Here is an 18,288-nt window from a genome sequence, read left to right as displayed (position 1 = left end):
ATTTAGACGTCCTAATTACTCTCCCTGCTTGTCTTCTAATTATTTGCTCATGCAGGAGGGAGATTCTTGAATGAGCAGTTTGAACCAGTCTCTGGTCTCTTCTCCTCTGTGTCGGTGGCTCAGAAAGCACCAGTTTCAAGGATCTGCATATCCCTGCCGCTAAGATTATACTGTATATATGTGATAACAATAAAAAGGAAACACGCATCCCCACCATTATGAATTGTCTGTTAGATGCTTTTCTATTAACCTTGAGGACATGGACCAGTGTAGCACCCTGAAAATCTAGAGAACTTATATAAGTCAGGTTTTGCCATTTTAAGCACTGATTGTTTCCATGCACACGGAAAACCTTAGGCCATAGATGTGCCAAATATCAGATTCTCAGCAGCCATTAAACGCAGCATTGTTTTCAGATTGACCACAAAGCAATTTTAAATTCATCCAGCAGTGTTCTGACGGGTTTTCACAAAGCCAAGGAGTCGTGAAATTCTCTGAGTCAATAGACTAAAAGCCGATTTCTAACTGACTTTAAAACGTCAGAGTTACAAGCTCAGTGTCGTGGATCCAGGCTGAGTGCTGAGGCTGGCGGCTTCTTTACAAGCCCCACAGTGAAACCAGAGAAGTGTAACTCATTCGCAGCTGCCCGGGTGTGGAGTGACCCGGGCTCCAGAGGGAGCTGTTGGAGCTGGGCCTGGATCCCGCTCTGTCCTCCCTCATCACCCACCGAGGACGGCTCAGGATTGTCGGCTGAGGATGGAGATGGACAGAGTGTCAGGGGAGGAGGGGGGGCGGCTGTTTAAATTCCACTAGTGTCATTTCACTCCTGCTTTTCTCAACACAAAATGGGGAAAACCTGCAACAGTATCTGATCTGCATGATGCTCCTCTCCTTATATATAAGCACAAAAACACAGTAACATACTGTAGTTAACCTATCGCTCATCACAGCTGATGTGAGATGTGAAGTGACTGGAAAGCACGACCCAGAATTCCATCTCACCCTCTGCTTTCTGTTTCCAGGGAAACAGCAGACATGCAACACAGTGTATCAGAGAGTAGAATATGACGTGATGAGACAGCGAAACAGGAGGAGGAGGAGGAGGAGGAGGTGGAGGTGCAGCAGGAGGAGGAGGAGGAGGAGGAGGAGGAGGAGGAGGGGGAGGAGGAGGAGGAGGAGGTGGAGGTGCAGGAAGAGGAGGAGGAGGAGGAGGAGGGGGAGGAGGAGGAGGAGGAGGAGGAGGAGGAGGAGGAGGTGCAGGAGGAGGAGGTGCAGGAGGTGCAGGAGTGAAAAGATTTAGTTGGAATATTCCTGCCAGAGAAATCAAATGTCCAGAAAGGCACTTGTAAAATATAAACCGTGTCCGTCCACATCTTCCTCCTCTGAGATCTTATTCATCAAACCGCGCCTCCATTAGAAAGTAGACGGGTCTGAAATGGAATCAAGTTCACAGATGATCAGACATACATCATCCTCTTGAGAGAGATGAGGGAACAATTACAGTTAGTGGTCTGCGAGAGGGCGATGAGGTTTCAGATCTAACTTTATATAACGGTTATTCCTGAGTTCCTCCATCTCTATTGGCTGGAAAGGACCCGCTGTCTGCTCTGCTGCAGACACCCTCCTCAGTCAGCAGAGGATAACCTCCTCCTCCATGTGCACTGAGGATTCATTTATAAATAAATCCACAGTTCAGCTCCTAGTTACGGGCTGGTGACCAATTAAAGAACACGAGTGTAATGAAACCAAAAGAAATGCAGATGTTTCTACAGTGTAAAGGTCACCAGGGCTCACTGGAGGGTGTCAGTATGACCAGTTTCCATAGATGCTAGTAAAGTTTGTGAGGAGTGGTTTTCAGTCGAAATGTGTCAGCCTTGTGAAAGACTGGTCCACCTCTTCTCTAATCCTTTGCAACTGTGCACAATAAGCAAATGTAGTTAATGAATGCCTAGAGACCCATATATGTTTCAACACAAAACACTGATGGTGGTGAATCTCTTTTTTTATGATTGTAGACACATCAACCTGCAGCTCAGCCTTCAGGGGAAGAGGTGGAAGGATGTGACCTGGACCAGGAGCTCACTGGACCGGACCTGAAGCTGGATCACACCCCTCTGCTGGAGGAGAGATGGAGGTATTTCACTTTGGCAGGGAAACAGAAAGCTGAAAAGAAACAAGGTAATGAGTTTAGCCCGTCCACACCCGACCAAGAACATGTTTGAGTGTGTTTCAATGTCAAGAACAGGGTCAGAATTTAGACGCTTGGTGAGTGAACACGGCTCCTCACTGCAGACAGCTGTTATCAGATTATTTCACAATCAGCTGATTGCAGTGCAAACATGGAGGGAGAACATTTTTGATTGCACATGTGCAAAGATTCATCTCTCTCACAGTTTATCAGCCAAAACAGTTCATTTGCTTTCCCATTTTCTTAAGTTGCACATTGTTTCTTGAAGCAGCTGCTCTGTGTGTGCTCTCAGCAGCCAGAATACCTTGATCACATTTATAAAAACACTGAGACTACGTGTGTGTTAATAATAAATGATATATCCCATATTCTCCACGCCTCAAAGAGCAGGCTGCACAAGAGGAATGAGGGAGAATCTGACAAAGACTGGATTAGATGAGACTTTGTTTTTGTGGCGGCTCACTCTGCCTCTGTGTCTGTGATTTACAATCGTAGTGAGACTGAAAGATGCGCAACGAAAACTTGACTCCCTCTGCTGCCAGGAATCCAATCTGAAGGGAGGAGAGGATGAGGGAGGAGGGGGACTGGGAGAGGATGAATGTTGTTGGGTGGGGGAGGGGCCTCATCCAACATGTATGAACATTAGGATTAGACTGGGGATAGTCCGTAGACCCTCGTCCCCGCTGTGTGTCTTTCCCTGGTGTTACATCACAGTCTGCTCATGGGAGATTTTTATGTACCTCTCTCCTCATCTAACTGAGGGAGTAGAAGCTGAGGAGGAGTCAGCTGCAGGCTTCTGCCTCCACAAGCACAAAACCCACACATGCAGTGAGAGTCATGCTCTGCAGGCTCCAGCTCCAGCTCCAGCTCCAGCTCCAGCCTGTAAGTTAGAAATAGGAAGTTGTCTATTCAGCTGCAAAAATAGACTCTTGCTCTACATCCTTTCAGCCTCTCCAGCTCTGTACTGTACATTTCAGTCAGCTGAACATGTTCAAGCAGCACAGTAGCCTATCCAGCGCATCCTAACCCCCCCCACCCCCCCCCCCACCCCTCCACCCCCCCCCCCCCCCCCCCCCACCCCCCACCCCCTCCCCACCCCCCTCCCTCCTGTAGCCTGAGCGCAAAAAACGCTCCATAAATTGTATTTGGGCTCATTACGGAGCAAGATGGCGCTGTGGCTGTCAGCACCTCGGACAGCTCCCAGCAGCTCCCGCAGGAAACTCGGCCTTTGATTCGCTTTGGATTCACTCTCCGAGGTGTCACGTCCGCGATGTCGGAGCTCTGAGATGATGTGAGTCCGTCCAGGTGCGTGTGAAGGGGAAATTCAATTCTGGATCAACTTGACTGCTATTACACCCTCCTCCTCCTCCTCCTCCTCCTCCTCCTCCTCCTCCTCTTCTTCTCCTGCAGCGACAATCTCGTAGATCTTGTAGTTGAGGAGGGAAAGATAAAGGTGAAGCCGGGCTCGGCCTGCGGAGAGCACCGGGGGGGGTGTCGACCAGCAGCTGTCTTTAGAGAACATGAAGGCGAACGTCGAGGCATCGGTTCGGAGAGGAGACGTGAAGCTGCGGAGGAGAAATAGTGCCGCTTAGATCGTCCTGCAGTTTCTCTTTCGGTTTCGCTGCGCCGCTGGTGAAGATGTTGGTGCTTCTGGTGACGATGTCTTCAGCCGTTTTCAGCCGCGGCTTTGCTCTCAGCTCCCATTTCAGCCCAGGTGAGCAGACATTCCGCCGCTGACCCCCCAGAATAATGCCTCTTCTCCCTGCTGCTTTACCTCCCCACACAAACCCTGTCGGCCGCTGATAAACGCCTCAATGTAATATAATTGTTCATCTCACAGTATACACGGCCACACTATATAGAAATGATGTAATCTTTCCCATCTGCAGTTGATGGTGTGTGTGTGTGTGTGTGTGTGTGTGTGTGTGTGTGTGTGAAACGACAGGAGGGAAAAATCATCATCCAGATGTAAATAAATCTTTAAAGTGTGTGGACGCACAGCTGTAATATCTGCTCCCCTCAGCTGCTCAGGTCAGCTGAGCGCTTTAAAGGTGCAGTATGTATAAAGGTGAGAGGAGAGAAGCAGAGGCTTCCTCTAATTGGAGCAGGAGTTATCCCATTAGTGCTGGAAAAGAAGAGGATTATGGGAGACAATGGACAGAGGCGGATTGGCTCATTGTTTCTCACATCATAGTGAAATAATCAGAAATCACTGGAAACCAAATGCTTGCTTTTTTTTAATGCAGCATAAGCAGCTACTGGCCTGTCATTCAGGTGGTTTCCATGGCAACCAAAAGGTGCAGCAGTCTGTGGCTTTCCCATCTTCTGTATAAAAAAAAAAAAAGATTACAGTGGCAGAGCGTTTTCAGGAGTTCTACAGACACGGCAGTGAGGAAGCTGGCAGGTTTTAGAAATTACCATGCAGTGCTCAGTGTGCCATTAAAAAGAGAGGTCTGATGTGTCTTCCACTTGATATCCTCCGTATACGCTTAACCGGGTCTCTGCTGCCTTTCTTGCAGTGGTTACCTTGGTTTCGTAATACCCTCCTGCCCTTTTCAAAACACATTAATTGAATTGCATAAATCCTCCCGTCCGTCCCAGTGTTTTAGTCTCTGCAGCAGTTGGTGTGGACCAGATGACCAAATGCTTTTTATTCTCCCGTATGTGTCTCTTTTGTTCCAGAGAATCACAGGGGTTTGTTTCTGTTTTATAGTCTCTGAGAAATGTTAACACCTACGCTCAGCACAAATGAATTTAACCAGGGAGCATTTGGATCCCAGTTGGATCTTTGACAGGGGAAAATCCTTGGTTCCAGTTTTTCATTGTGAACCGACTGACACTCAGTTGTGATAACATTGTTGTCTTTTTAAATCGTGTTGTAATTTTGAATGAGTGCGTGGGTGTTACTTAGTGTTTGGTGCTGGTTTTCCAGTAGTCAGCCACCTACATGTTGTGCTTATAAATACCCTCCTCGCTGTCATGGAGCTGACCCTGCTGCTGAAACCAGGACAGTAATACAGTCATTTGAAAGGTAGATGATTTTTCAACCTATAGGTCGTACTGTTCTGACGGTGGGTCGTGTTAACGCTGCACGTTCCACCTCCACTGTAGACATAAATATGGCCTTTAGTATTTCAGGACGAGCAGATTCTACAGATTTCCAGATGACTGCAGTTTTACATAAATCATTTGAAACACTTGCCTGAACTCTGGATTAACTTTTGCAGCTGACTGCAAAGGGATTTACTTCCAGGGCATTTCACTGGCTGACTGACTATGATAATGATAGACAGAGGTTAAAAAAAATACAACCAGTTCCATTTTTGCTTTTTAAAGCTGCTTTAACAGTTGAAAATCATCTTATTCAACACCTTGTACCGGTGTACATATATATATTTGGATTCTGTGCTCAGTGTGGGCTTGAGCAGTGGTCATTTAGGGGCTTTCCTGGCAATTTTATATAGTGTTGATGATACACACACAGTGAGTTGTATTTTCAATGAATTGCTTTTTGTCTTTTATACATGTGCATGTTTTTATTGCACAAAAAGAAAAAGTAGCTAATTGGGGGAAAAAATAATTGGTCACAATTTTGAAAATCCATTCATCTTTTATGCCTTTTTTTTCTTGGAAAAGTGCCTATATATATATATATATATCAATCATATATATATCTTCTGAGGATGTAAGAGCTGAGGATGAAAAATGGGAAAGGGGGGGGGGGCTGTCCCTACTTGGATCCTCCCCTTGTGCCAAACTGTGATGACCGCTGTGTGGAGGGCGGGTACAGGGATGACATCACAGCCCAGTAAAGGCTGGGCCTGGTATCAGTGGTGGTGGGGGAGGAAGGGGTGATTTTACTGGAAGGGCTGGCTGGATTCCCAGGCCCCAGGTTATCCATTTCACATTTCTCAGTGGGCTCCTGGCTGCACATCCAGCGGCACACTCTAATTATATGAGCACATAACAGACGGGGAAGCAGGATGTGGTGCATGTGAAAGCCCAGCGGACCCTTCCTCTCTCCAGGCTGTTGCTGAACCACCAGGTCCAGGTGCTGGAGCACACAGGCGGAGAGCTGGAGGAGCAGGTAAACCAGGGGACAGGGGCTGTTGTAAAGGGTCTGTTGGATTCGTACAGAGAAGAAATGTAGGTTAAGCCATTGGATTTGATAGAAAGTCACTTGAGTGCTTGCATGGTTTGTAGTCTAAGTAAGTACACTCCATAGTGATATGTTGACTGAAAGGGAGGCTCGCAGAATAAATTACTGTTACTGTTGCCAAACTAAAGCAGCTGAGGGCACAAAGCTAGGGCTATAAATTGGATTTGAGCAATTTACAGCAATTGAACAACCTCTAAAAGCCTTCTCTTCTGATCTACACCTTGAAACCTCCTGCTTGGAACAACTCCCCAACACACTGACTGATCTGGAAAGATGAAAGGACTGTGGTGGTCTCAAGTTGTGAATATCTGTCAACAGGAGTTTTTTTTTCTGCAGTGTTTTCTGTTTCTGCAGTTTCGGCTTGTTCAGAACATAATCATTCCCGCATTGAAGAGCCCAGAGTTTCTTAAGTGAGGCTGCTGCAGACGTGCCTCTGATTGCTAATAGCTTCTGCACTCTGAAAGAGCCTGTGTGTGTATGTGTGTGTGTGAGTGCATGCATGCGTGCGTGCGTGTGTGTGTGTGTGTATCTCTGTGTGTTTGTTTTGTCTGTAAGAATCTGGAAGAATAATAGCCCCTGATTGCATGAAAACTGTTTTTCTTGAAGGAAACAAACTCCCACTCATCTGTCTCCACCTCTGTTCAAATTCATCTCCAGCTGTTGTGATCGCAGTCAGTTCCTGTCAACCCCAGGTGAAAGAAACTGGACAGAAACATCTGCAGGTTTCTGCAGAAGATGACACACACACACACACACACACACACACAGACACACACACACGTGATAACACACTATACTCTGATACCTAGATGACCTGATGCAACACAAAGACGCCATCACTGAATTGACTACTTAGTGTTTCAGAACTGCTGAGCTGCTGATCAATAATCTATTTATCTATTTTTTGTGTTTCTATGCAGACAGTCAGTGTCTGGGCTACTATTACTATATCAACCCAGTGATTATTTTGATTGATATTTATAGAGAAAATGCTCATCAAAATTCCCCCGAAGCAACAGTGACGTCTTCATCTTGCTTATTTTGAGTGTTTAGTATAATAAACAATGATATGAAGAAGAGAAAAGCAGAAAATTCTCAAATTCAATATTAGTTTTTTATCAAGACAAAATGCCAGCTCAGAAAAAAGAATCCATTGATCAACTAGTTGCTGCAGCAAAAGTCAGATGTCCAATGTATAATTCAACTGAGCTGACCTTATGTAAAGAGATGAGAGGCTCCCTGATCGTCACAGACCCTGTACTCAGCTGTAAACTCATATTCATCCCTGTGGATTTAGGAAAACATACAAAACAACAAAAAAAGAAAAAACTGTTGTGATGGTTTTTAAAACCATGTGGAGCTACAACACTTAATGAAATGATAATGAAATGTAAATCTTTTTTTAATCTTGAGGGAAATTTTCTTTTTTCCCCGTTTGTCCTGCTGCAGGGACGACAGGGTCTGTTATAACACAGGGATTCAGTATCTTAAGGGCACTTCAGCTTCCTGCTAAAGGACGCTCTGCCTCCCCCTCCTTCGCTTTGCTGCCGTACAGAAATGCACCAGGGTGCAGAATGAGCCGCTGTGTTGGCCGGCGGTCTGTAGATGAAGTGGGATTTGGCTTAATCCACTTGTTTGCAACTTTTGTGCCACCAATAGACAGAGACTCAGTGCTGAGACCACAGTTAATTAAAAGTTCTGTTGGTAAATAATGCACACAGATGCCCCTTCATTATACAGATGCCCCTTCATTATACTGGAGCAGTACAACTTTGACAGTTATTTAATGAATGGGATATCCCAGTTATACATTTATTAATGTTGCATTTGTTAATGTTGTATTTTAGTGTTGTTTAATGTGGATATTCACGTTAGTGTTAGATTTTCTACTGATGATACAAAACTTTTCATATATATTTGAAATTTTCACAGTGTCATTTGTCTTTTCTCACTTTAACATGTTATTTGGATTCAGTCAGTGGGTCTGTGGATCCATTATGTTCTACTCTGGATGTTCTACATGTTCACTGAGAGGCTGCTTCCATGTGAGAACAAGGTGATGCTTTTAAGTGCAGCAGTCTTTGACCTAAAACTGTGTTGATTACAACCCTTTTATACACTAGAACCAACCTTGTGTGAAACCATCATGATGACGATGACAATGATGATGATGATGATGATGATGATGATGATGATGATGATGATGATGATGACGAGAAACTGTTGAAAGTTAAGTTTTATGAAAACTTTTATTACACCAGGAGTCAGCCTGCTGTTTTTCTGTCTCCTAATCCGCCCACTGATCATCTGTGTTGATAGACAGACCCAGGCTGCTGCTCTGATCTCTGGAGGATTTCTGCAGTGGTGCCCTTGAGCAAGCTTTGCACAGCCATCCAGTTCAGCTCTTGCTCTGTTTCAGGCCTGACTAATGGGATGGATGATGGAGTGTGACAGCAGTCACCTGTTTAGATCTCCTCTGTGCTGCTGCTGCGTCTCCAGGCCTGAATCTCTGCTTTAGCTGCTCCTGATGAGGGCAAATAAATTTCACAGTGAAAGTCGTGTTTGATCAGAGAGATGCTGTTACCACAATACACAGCAGGCCTTATGGGTATTTTGTCTTCTGAGCCCGGTGTAATAGAGGTAGAAGAGGAGAGAATATGAGTTTTCCATCATGCAGCACCTGTGCTGGTTTCAGCACCACGGACAGTTCCCACAGGAAAGTGGGCAATGGACTGCAGCTAAGATTTATTTAGCATGTATAAGTAGCATAAAAATAATTTATAAAGCTTTTTTACGCACTACAGTGTAACTGTAAGAAGATATGAGGCTATTTTTAAGCGTTTATCAATGTATTTAGCATCACTCTGTAATCATGTATCATTATATTGTATGATGACGAAGGTTTAAACACATTCAGCAGTGGACAACCTGCCTATGGATGATTTGTACATGTGTTTAAATACACAGTAACACTGTCATAAATGTCGTGCAGTTGTTCATTTAGTATCAGTAGATATGATTGATGGATGAAATGAGAGGATTAAAACACAGTGTTACCTTTGTCTTCCGTATTCTCCTGGCAGTGTTGGTTATATGATGATAAATGGTGGAGTCACACTCTCTGCTGAGGTACTGTGCCCCACCCTGGACAACACTGCAAATCAATAAGCTGGACTAATTTATGGCAATATTGGAGCTGCAGGAATGTGATGAATTCCCTTGACTTTTCACATGTTTTTACATTAAGTTCCCTGTAGAAGTTCTCTAGGGTCCATTAAGTCTTTATTTATTTCAAATGGTTAAAATAAAATACACAATGATAGAAATCTTAGTCTACTGTATTTGGCTAACCTGACACAGCGGTTGTAATACTCCTGTGTCATCATCTACCATGAGAGTTGGAATCAAATCCCAGCTCTTTATTAATCAAATCCTTCCCTCTCTCTCTCTTTCCTCAAAGATCCAGGCTGACAGGTCGGACATCTCAAAAGTGCATCTTCAGCTATAATAGCTGCCTCAGACGTCACACCACTGACCTCTTTATATAAGATAAAATAAAAGCAATTTAGTCTCTGGTGTAGTCGTGAGCTATTATATCTTTTATTATGTCTCCTGTCCACATTATTACGAGTCTTCGAAGAGAATAGTTTCATTTCCTGGTTTCTTTTTAGGCTCTCAGCTGAGGCTTTCATGACAAATTGATTTTCTGTGGAGTGATGCACTGTTAGAGACGTCCAGCTATCATCTTTGCTCTGTTTACACAAGAGGCTGATCATTAGACTCGAGGAAAGGAGAGTCAACACATGAGTGGAGTTCTGCACCGACTGACTGACTGACTGCAGAGCATTTGCACATTCAGTCAATACACCGTGCTTTATATCGTAAACAGTTCCATTTTTCTCTTCCATTTTTTTCTCCTCTGTGACCTCATCTTTGTCATCTACACTATATATTGTTCTCTATCCTGTTGTTCTTCTTCATCCCCGCCTCTATCCATTTCCATCTCTCTATGAGCTGTGTTGTGGAGGCCCTCCCAGGCCCTGCAGTATCACAGCAGGCTGTTAAGCCTGTGATTTAGAGGGATTCATCGTCGGCCACGCTCTCGCCTGGCTGAGAAACAGGGTGATTGGTTCAGACTCAGAGTGCTTTCTGATGCAGAGAGAGAGAGAGGAAATCAGCTTGATAGTAAAAGAACTGGGCAGACTGCAGAACAGACCTGAAGCTCCTCATGTAGATTCAGGCAGGAACACGATCAGATCACAGAACACAGATCAGCTGAGCTACCTGAGCAGCAGCCACTCATCTGTTCACATCTAAACACCTGGTTTCTACCTGCAAACTGGAACCAGCCACATGTTTAACTTCTTTGACCACTAATTCAACTTTTTGCTGTCTTCTTTGCAGCCCTGCGTGTATAGATGTTTATTCAGTGATGTTCTCACGATGTGGACACACAGCAGGAGTCTTACCCTTTTGTTTCCTTCACTCTAAAAGTAAATAATGTAGAGCTGCAACAGAGGCAGCTTCATTTCGTTTTGGTCCCAGCAGGTAAACGTCAGGTGAGACAAAGTCAGAAGTCGTTCAACTAAATCATTTACCTGCAGGTACTGAATTGTGTTCATCTGCCAAATAACAAATGATAAAATTGGTAAGCAGGATTTCTAAATTAATGGCAGTAAAACAAAAATAATAAACTAATGGAAATCATGTTCAGTTCCTAGATAGAGACCTGATTTTTTTTTTTCTTTAACCTGAAAACATGATGAAGCCTTTTCTGCCCTGAGTAGCGTCTGCAGTCCTCCTCTCAGGGTGCATGCAGCTCCGCCTGAGAGGCAAAATCCAGGGCTAAACAAAGCTGCAAAGCACTTGCTGCACCGCTCACTGCTGCTCATAAAGCTTAATGGCTGTGAGCACACAGTAATAACAGAAGGCGAGTCAAATGAGTGTATCAACATTTTTATCAACTCACTGAGCTTCTGTCATCTGGATTTCAGCAGCTGGACGCTCAGAGCACTGTTCGAGAAAACATGTGAGGACTTCAGTTCTAGATTCTTGGACTCGTGTGTTTCTGCCCTGTCGCTCATGTCCTCTATTATTATTAAACCTATTATTAATCAGTGTAACTCAAAATAATGTCTAAAATATCCAAAACAGTATTAAATTATATGAAACCACACAAATGCTCTAATGAGGCTAAACCACAGAGACCAAAAAGCCTTTTTCACTCCACATGGAAGAAGTAGAAGCATTATTTATGTCCTTTAGTGGCACCCGTAGAGATGCACTCTGAAACATTGTTAGCTCTGCATGGAGGTTGACCTGTGAGGTCAGTGCCACTGACCACCCACACAGCCTGATGAGCCATCGCATGCGTCAGTAGCTATAACACAGCTGATGCTCCCTCAGACCGTCTCCGTGGCAACGCGTCGCACCAAATCAGTGCTGTCATTCATTACAGGTTAATTCAGCATTTCAGAGTTCTTACACCGATCAAGGTCTGAGCATGTGAATAATAACACCTCTCTCTCTCTCTCTCTCTCTCTCTCTCTCTCTCTGTCTATCTGTCTGTCTCTCTGTCTCTCTCTCTACATTGAAATTTACACGTGAGCGAGGCGACGCTGCACGTGAAGCTTCAGCAGCTGGAGTCTGGTCGTTCATGTTAAGATGGGGAGCGACAGTGAGGAGATACTCACAGCTCTGAGGGCGTGTGTCATTTCCTTATGCATTCACTGCACATTTTATAATGTGCTGGCTTGTGACAGTGTGCGTACGTCTGTATGTACTGTATAATGTACATTTGTCACATAGGATGAGCAAGAAAAGAGAAAGAGCATCTGTGTTGTTTGTGCGTGGGTGGACGTGTGAGTGTTTGCACGTTGTGTGACAGCATTTGCTCCAGTTTCTGGTTTTGGCCGTTCCCCCGGCCTCTTCTCGGCCACAGATGAGCTCATCCAATATTAAGGACATCAGTCACCCCGGCCTGGATCAGTGTTCCCTGATCACAGCCAGTCCAGCCCCACAGGGCCTGAGCTGGACAACTTTAATCCTCCAGATACACACACTCTCAATTTCAATTTTCAACCAATTTTTTTTCTTTTTTGTTCAATTTCTTTTTCAATTTTTTATTTTTTTTGCAAAACAAGTAAATATCATGCCAAGGCATATATAGAAGAAAAGTAGCAGATGGCATCAGCATGTAACATACCCTGTTGTTACCATTATATCTCTTATAAGTACATGAGAAACAGAAATCAACAGTTGAGGTAATTATTTTAATGAATTATGAATTACAGTTCTTCATCTTAATATACTTTCTTGATGAAGTACACAGGCTCTTCATATAGTTGTCTGTGTGCACAAATCTATTTCTGAAAGTAGGTGTCAACAAAGCTGGTTTAATGTCATTAATTGACACTAAGTGTCATTGAGATTAATTACACTGAGGCAGGCTGCAGCTTAAGACCAGGACTCAGTGTTTGTGTGGGTCTTGTTTCCAACAGTGAAGGCAAATGAAATGTGATGTTGATGAACCACCTGCTGCCTCGGTGCGACTTTAACTTGAACTTGTGACTAACGTTGGCAAAGTTAGGGAATCACAGCTGCAGCTGAAGTCAGTCAAGATCTTTCATCAGTTGTTGTTGTTGTTGTTGTCTCTTCGGAGTCATCTGTCTTTTTTCTTTTGGGATTCAGAATTCATTTTAATCTGATGCATTTTAATATGATTTTATAAAGTTGATATTGCTAACAGATTAGCAAACAGTATCTGGATGTGCACATAAAGCAAACTCAGAGCAACATTAGTTTCGAGTCGTCTTTTTGTCTACCTGACCCATGTGAGTGCAACAGTCGCTCTCCCTTTAGCTCTATTTTTGTTTTCTGGTTCTTTCGCAGCTAAATGCTACGTTCACCAGCTAGTGGCTAACTTTGTCTGTCTGCTGATCAGGTAGTGGACAGTGAATCTATGGAGGCATTTTCACTGAAAACAGCTTCCTAGTGAGGCTGGAAACCAGGCTGGTGAGAGCAGTGACACTAAACTAAATGATAAATCTGCAGGTTGTAAAACCAAAACAAGTGCTGAAAGATGATAAATTGCTCCATTGAGCTGAGGCAAACTGCAGAGCTCAGTGATAATTCTCTGCATGGTGATTCTTTTCACACTTAATCATCTGACCCACTGTTGATATAAAAAAAACTGACTAGTGCAGCTTTAAATTTTCAATCAGAGATCTGTTCTGTCTTTGTTCTTATTTTTAGGAGGTAGTTCAACAAGAAGTACGGATACTCGTGGTGAAAAAATCAGACATGCCTCGTACTCTGTAGTAGTGAGCCCTGGCCCAGTTCAAGCACTGGTTACACAAACTGGTTATGTAAGAAACCAATTAGGCCTGAGAACAGTGAACATGAAAAGGAATCATGATACACTGTGTGCACCCTATGTAGCATTATATTCATATGATAAACATGTAGCCTGTTTGTACTTATATATGCTCCACATACGTTCATTTCATTTGTTACTAATACACATTTCTCCTCTTCCTGAGTATGAACCCACATCATTATATAAACAGCCTCTACATGTTCATCACATTTCCTCATTAAACACTACACAAAATCTTGTTCCAGCTCTGAACAGGTAGCGCTAAATTTGGTTTCCATTTCCTGATAAAAGCTCTTCAAATACATAATGTTCCCAACCATAAAGCCATTTCACATGCAGCCACACATGGAAACGAGGCAGCCTGATATACTAAAAGTGTTTCCATGGCAACCGTGCTTTCGAAACCCGGCGCACAACAGGGGGGCACTTTGGAGAGGGTCCGCTCCCTGTGATCATGCATAATCGTGGCGGACACATATCACAAACCTATCCAGCATCTCTCATTAATAGTTGAAAAGACAAAGCAGACAGTGAAGAGAGTCTCTGTGTTCTTCATGCAGCAGCCTTTCAACGTGAAGACACTTGATTAGATAAAAGCTGCTTTTATGCAAATGTGCAGAGTAAAATGAGAATAAATGCCACCACATCTGAGCAGTTCTGGGGTCAGATTCTGTGAAAGTCAGTCTTTTAACATCTGCAACAACGACAATCATTATAAAGTTTGACATTCAAATGAACCAATTTTGACTTTATTCCAAAGCCTCATGTATATGTTGTGTTTGTGACATGTAGTGGCCTTATATTACTTTTTATTTGTTTTGTCTTTCAGTGTTTTAACCCACAATGTTCATGTTATTACATCAGTATTATATATATTTAAGACTTGTTTTTGTGGAGCAGGAAACAGATCTGCGCCATAAGAATAAAGCTCTGCTGTGGTGAGGAGAGAGCTGCTGATGTGCTAGTGTCACTCTTAAAAGGACAAAAGCACAAAACAAATACAGCAAACAACACAAGCCAGACTCTGTTACTTCTGAAGTGAGAAATAAAACAGCCTTCAACATAAAAATTAAAAAGTTAAATCTATAAGAAATCCACTCTGGTGTGACGACTAGCTTACAGTGGCTAACGTTAGCAAACTGTAGATGTGTTACTTTGTTCTGTCACTGACATTAAAATAGTCAATTTGCTACATTCTTGTTATATTGCACCATAGCGTGTAACAGATAAACATTTGAGTGTCTATCACTGTGGCCCATTTATATATCCAGCATACAGTGGAGCAATGTTAGCTTTTATCCTTTTACCTCTGTTTTGGTCTCCACCACTGCCTGAGCAAAATATCTGGCTCTTTAACTGCACAAGTTGATATTGCAGTCACTGCTCTCAGCCACACCCCAAGCCCCGCCCACCTGGACCCACCATCCAATCGTGCAGGATTTGGTTTCTCCGAGTGTTTGTCTGAAATCTGTTTTATTTTTATTTGATGGCTTAGACAACAGTCAGCAATATACAAATATACAGCACAAATATATCTTCTTATGGATCAACACTTCAAATAAAACCCTGCACAAGTGTCAAATATGGGACCCTTTAATCCATTGTTATTATTGAATATTGATTGCAGCACCTAAATGCAACTGACTCAAAAGAATCCAGGGGAGTTGTATTAAAATAATTAGCCCAACATTAGTAATGCATAGAAACATAGTGTTACATAATGTTCCTCTGCTTCAGCCATAATCTCAGAGCTTATCTGGTTTACATGAATCTACTGTACATGGACATACAGTATCTGCAGCATGTATGTGTGTGTGTGTGTATGTTACCTGTGTGTGTCAAAATGAGGTGCACTTGGCTGCTCCTGTGTGAGGTGTGTGTGTGTTATGTAATAGCCTCTGCATGGCATCTGTGATGTGATGTCACATCTGACTATGTGCTGTAAGCGCCAGCGGGGACGGCGAGCTGGGAGAAGAGATTTCCTCCTGCTCCAGTGGCTGCTCAAGATTCGTCCTCAGACAGACGGAGATGGGGATGGCAGGAGAAAGAGATGGAGAAGCCAGTAAAGCACATCTGTGAGCGAGTGTTGAAAAAGCAAACAGGGAGCAGCTATTGGGAAGTGGAAGAACGTTCACTGGGGAGAGAGGTGAGGAGAAGGGAGGAGGAAGTCAGAGATTAAGGAGATAGATGGAGGAGTGGGGGGAACAAATAAGCATAACTGAAACCATGCTTCACAGTCTGCGGTGTGTGATAGTTTGTATTTTCTCTGCTCCATTGAGTCTCACCAACCGGGATGATTCATCCAGATAAGAACCACAAACAGCAGGATGTGTTCATGCTCTGCTCTCATGCTCCCTGAGGTTCACTCAGGTGAACCATGTGATGCTCCTGCGTGTTTCCAGCTTTCCTGTGAGCCCTTGTGCGATTAGTCAGACGTTTCCCTTCACTAACAGTACCTGTGCTGTGCGTGCATTACACAGTGGATCCACATCTACATAAAGGCTTGTTTTGTTTTCACGCCTCGGTGGTCGCTGCGAAGCTCAGCTACACGTGAGCTGCACGCACTGGAGACCCATAATCCCCTGCTCCTGTGCTGCTCTCTTCAGTACAAAGCCTTGATAAATGCCAGGTTTTCACTGTGTGTAACAGCACAAAACATTATCTCAAGTTAAGATCTTGACAAATACCAGTCACTGAGGCTGTTCACTGAATATTTATTTAAAGACAAATTCAAGATCTAGAAGAATCATGTTTTTAGTCACAGTAGCACTGTGCATGAAAACAGCTGTCAGTACAGCCTCACAGTATGGCTGTGGAATCAAATGACTGTAATGTGAACGGGTCCTTCATGGTGCCAAAATCATTAAGAAAAAAAAATCCACATTTGCTGCTCTTTAGCCTCTTTTATTCACCAGTTTTGTGTCTCCTCAGTCAAACTGAAGCATCCTCCCAAACAGATGAGGCTCAGTGCACCGTGAGGTCATGAATGTCACAGCAGAATTATCAAAGACATTTTAATGATCATATTCAGAGCAAATGCACATGAATATTCACATCCATGTGTCATGTTGTCAGCCAGCGCAGCCACATAATCTCCACTGCTTTGTTTGCTCAAACTTAAGTCCTCACAGCGGGTTTCCCGCTTCTCCTCTCTGTGACAAAACAAGCGGAGAACAACATAACTGCTGTTTCTGCCCACACAGGGTGAAATAACCGAGCTTTGGCTGTTTCCAGAGCAAGAAACCCACTCATACAAATCCCTTCATCCCCAGGGACAGTGGTGTTGTGTAAAGATGCAGAAAAGAAGAGTTCAAACAAAGGAATGACATTCATGTTTGTTGTGATGGGAGGTCAGTGGGAGGGATGTAGCAGCTTCAGTTGTTCTCTGTGTTGTGACCTTTAACAGATCACACACACACACACACACACACACACACACAGTTAGTTCACTATGTGGTCACACACACTTTTAACTGATTACCACAGCTGAGTGTAAACATCCAAGAGCTGCTGTTTCACTTTAAGGATGAATAGAAAGAAAGTAAGTGAGCAATAATGATCTGATATTGACTGTAAATCTTTATCAACAAGAAACTCCAACTGTCAGATAAAGTCTCTCAGGGTGGACATAATCAAGCGCCTCAAACACTGGAGTGAATTACATTACATGAGTAAATATCTTCATTTCTGCCCGTCAGGCCCTCCAGGGAGCTCGGAGCTGAACAAACCAGACAAGGCTGAGGTGTTCCTGGGCAGTGTGTTATCTGGGGAGGGAGGTGAGAGTGGAGCCTCAGGTGGGGGCCGTCTGCTGCTGAAAACAGACAGCAGAGGCTACACTCGGCATACTGAAGTGTGTCTCTGCCGCAGCGTGGCAGGAGATATCAGGTCGACAACACATCCATGCACACACACACAAACACACTCCTGACAGCAGAAGTGCTGATGCGGGTGATCCGGAGAACTATTCTCTTATTTGTACAAGGTTGCTGAACAGAGATAATGCGACAGCTCCGGGGAGATGTGTTTTGTGGTTAGTAGCTCCGAATTACAGCTTCCTGTGTAATTAGGTTACACTACGTGGGCTGCCTGCTTATATGGATGGAAGGTAGACCCGACTCCCACATGATATGAATAACTAATCCTCCAAATCCTGTGTGCGACGCGTCCGACCAACAGTAATATGATGTTTTATAACCACGCTGAAGAATCTCTCATTGTTTGTGAGAGCAGCGGGATGAAAGACACTGAAAGGCATCAGGAAGCAAAAATGAAAGGAGTCAAATTCCAACACAGGATGTTGTGACGTTGTTGAATTTGACTCTCGGTTGGATGAATGCACAGAGGAGAGGTGACTCTGGGGGTGTTTGTTCAGGGTGACATACTGAGAGTTGTTAGATAATTCTGCATTCACGTCATATCTGTCATAAATATGAGCAGCTAAAAGCCCCCTTCACACTGAACAAAAAATCAGCTAACACCCACTTACATCTGGCTTTTGTCTTCAGTGGGAAAAGGTATAATCAGAATTCATTTCAGGTCAAACGGCTGCAGTAGTCGCAGGTA

At 43.7% G+C, this 18,288-nt stretch overlaps 1 protein-coding gene and 1 long non-coding RNA gene across 2 annotated transcripts in view; both read left to right on the top strand.

The window, feature by feature from the left end:
• The first annotated feature begins 3,374 nt into the window (after positions 1-3,374).
• The window catches only part of aatkb (apoptosis-associated tyrosine kinase b), a 47,117-nt gene continuing 32,203 nt past the window's right edge, over positions 3,375-18,288 (top strand). The window contains exon 1 of the mRNA XM_071461746.1: positions 3,375-3,902. Coding sequence (XP_071317847.1) covers positions 3,827-3,902 — 76 coding nt within the window. The 5' untranslated portion in view covers positions 3,375-3,826. The remainder of the gene's footprint in view (positions 3,903-18,288) is intronic.
• On the top strand, positions 6,828-9,655 carry LOC139609167 (uncharacterized). The gene is made up of 3 exons (XR_011685168.1): positions 6,828-7,039; positions 8,323-8,403; positions 8,667-9,655. It is a non-coding gene; the product is annotated as an uncharacterized lncRNA (long non-coding RNA).

This window comes from Trachinotus anak, unplaced genomic scaffold (assembly GCF_046630095.1).
Source record: "Trachinotus anak isolate AG129_WGS33_773 ecotype Australia unplaced genomic scaffold, CSIRO_AGI_Tana_v1 ptg000025l, whole genome shotgun sequence".
Taxonomy (NCBI): Eukaryota; Metazoa; Chordata; class Actinopteri; order Carangiformes; family Carangidae; genus Trachinotus; species Trachinotus anak.
The sequence above is the reverse complement of the archived record's forward strand: the minus strand, read 5'-3'. Positions and strand labels throughout refer to the sequence as shown.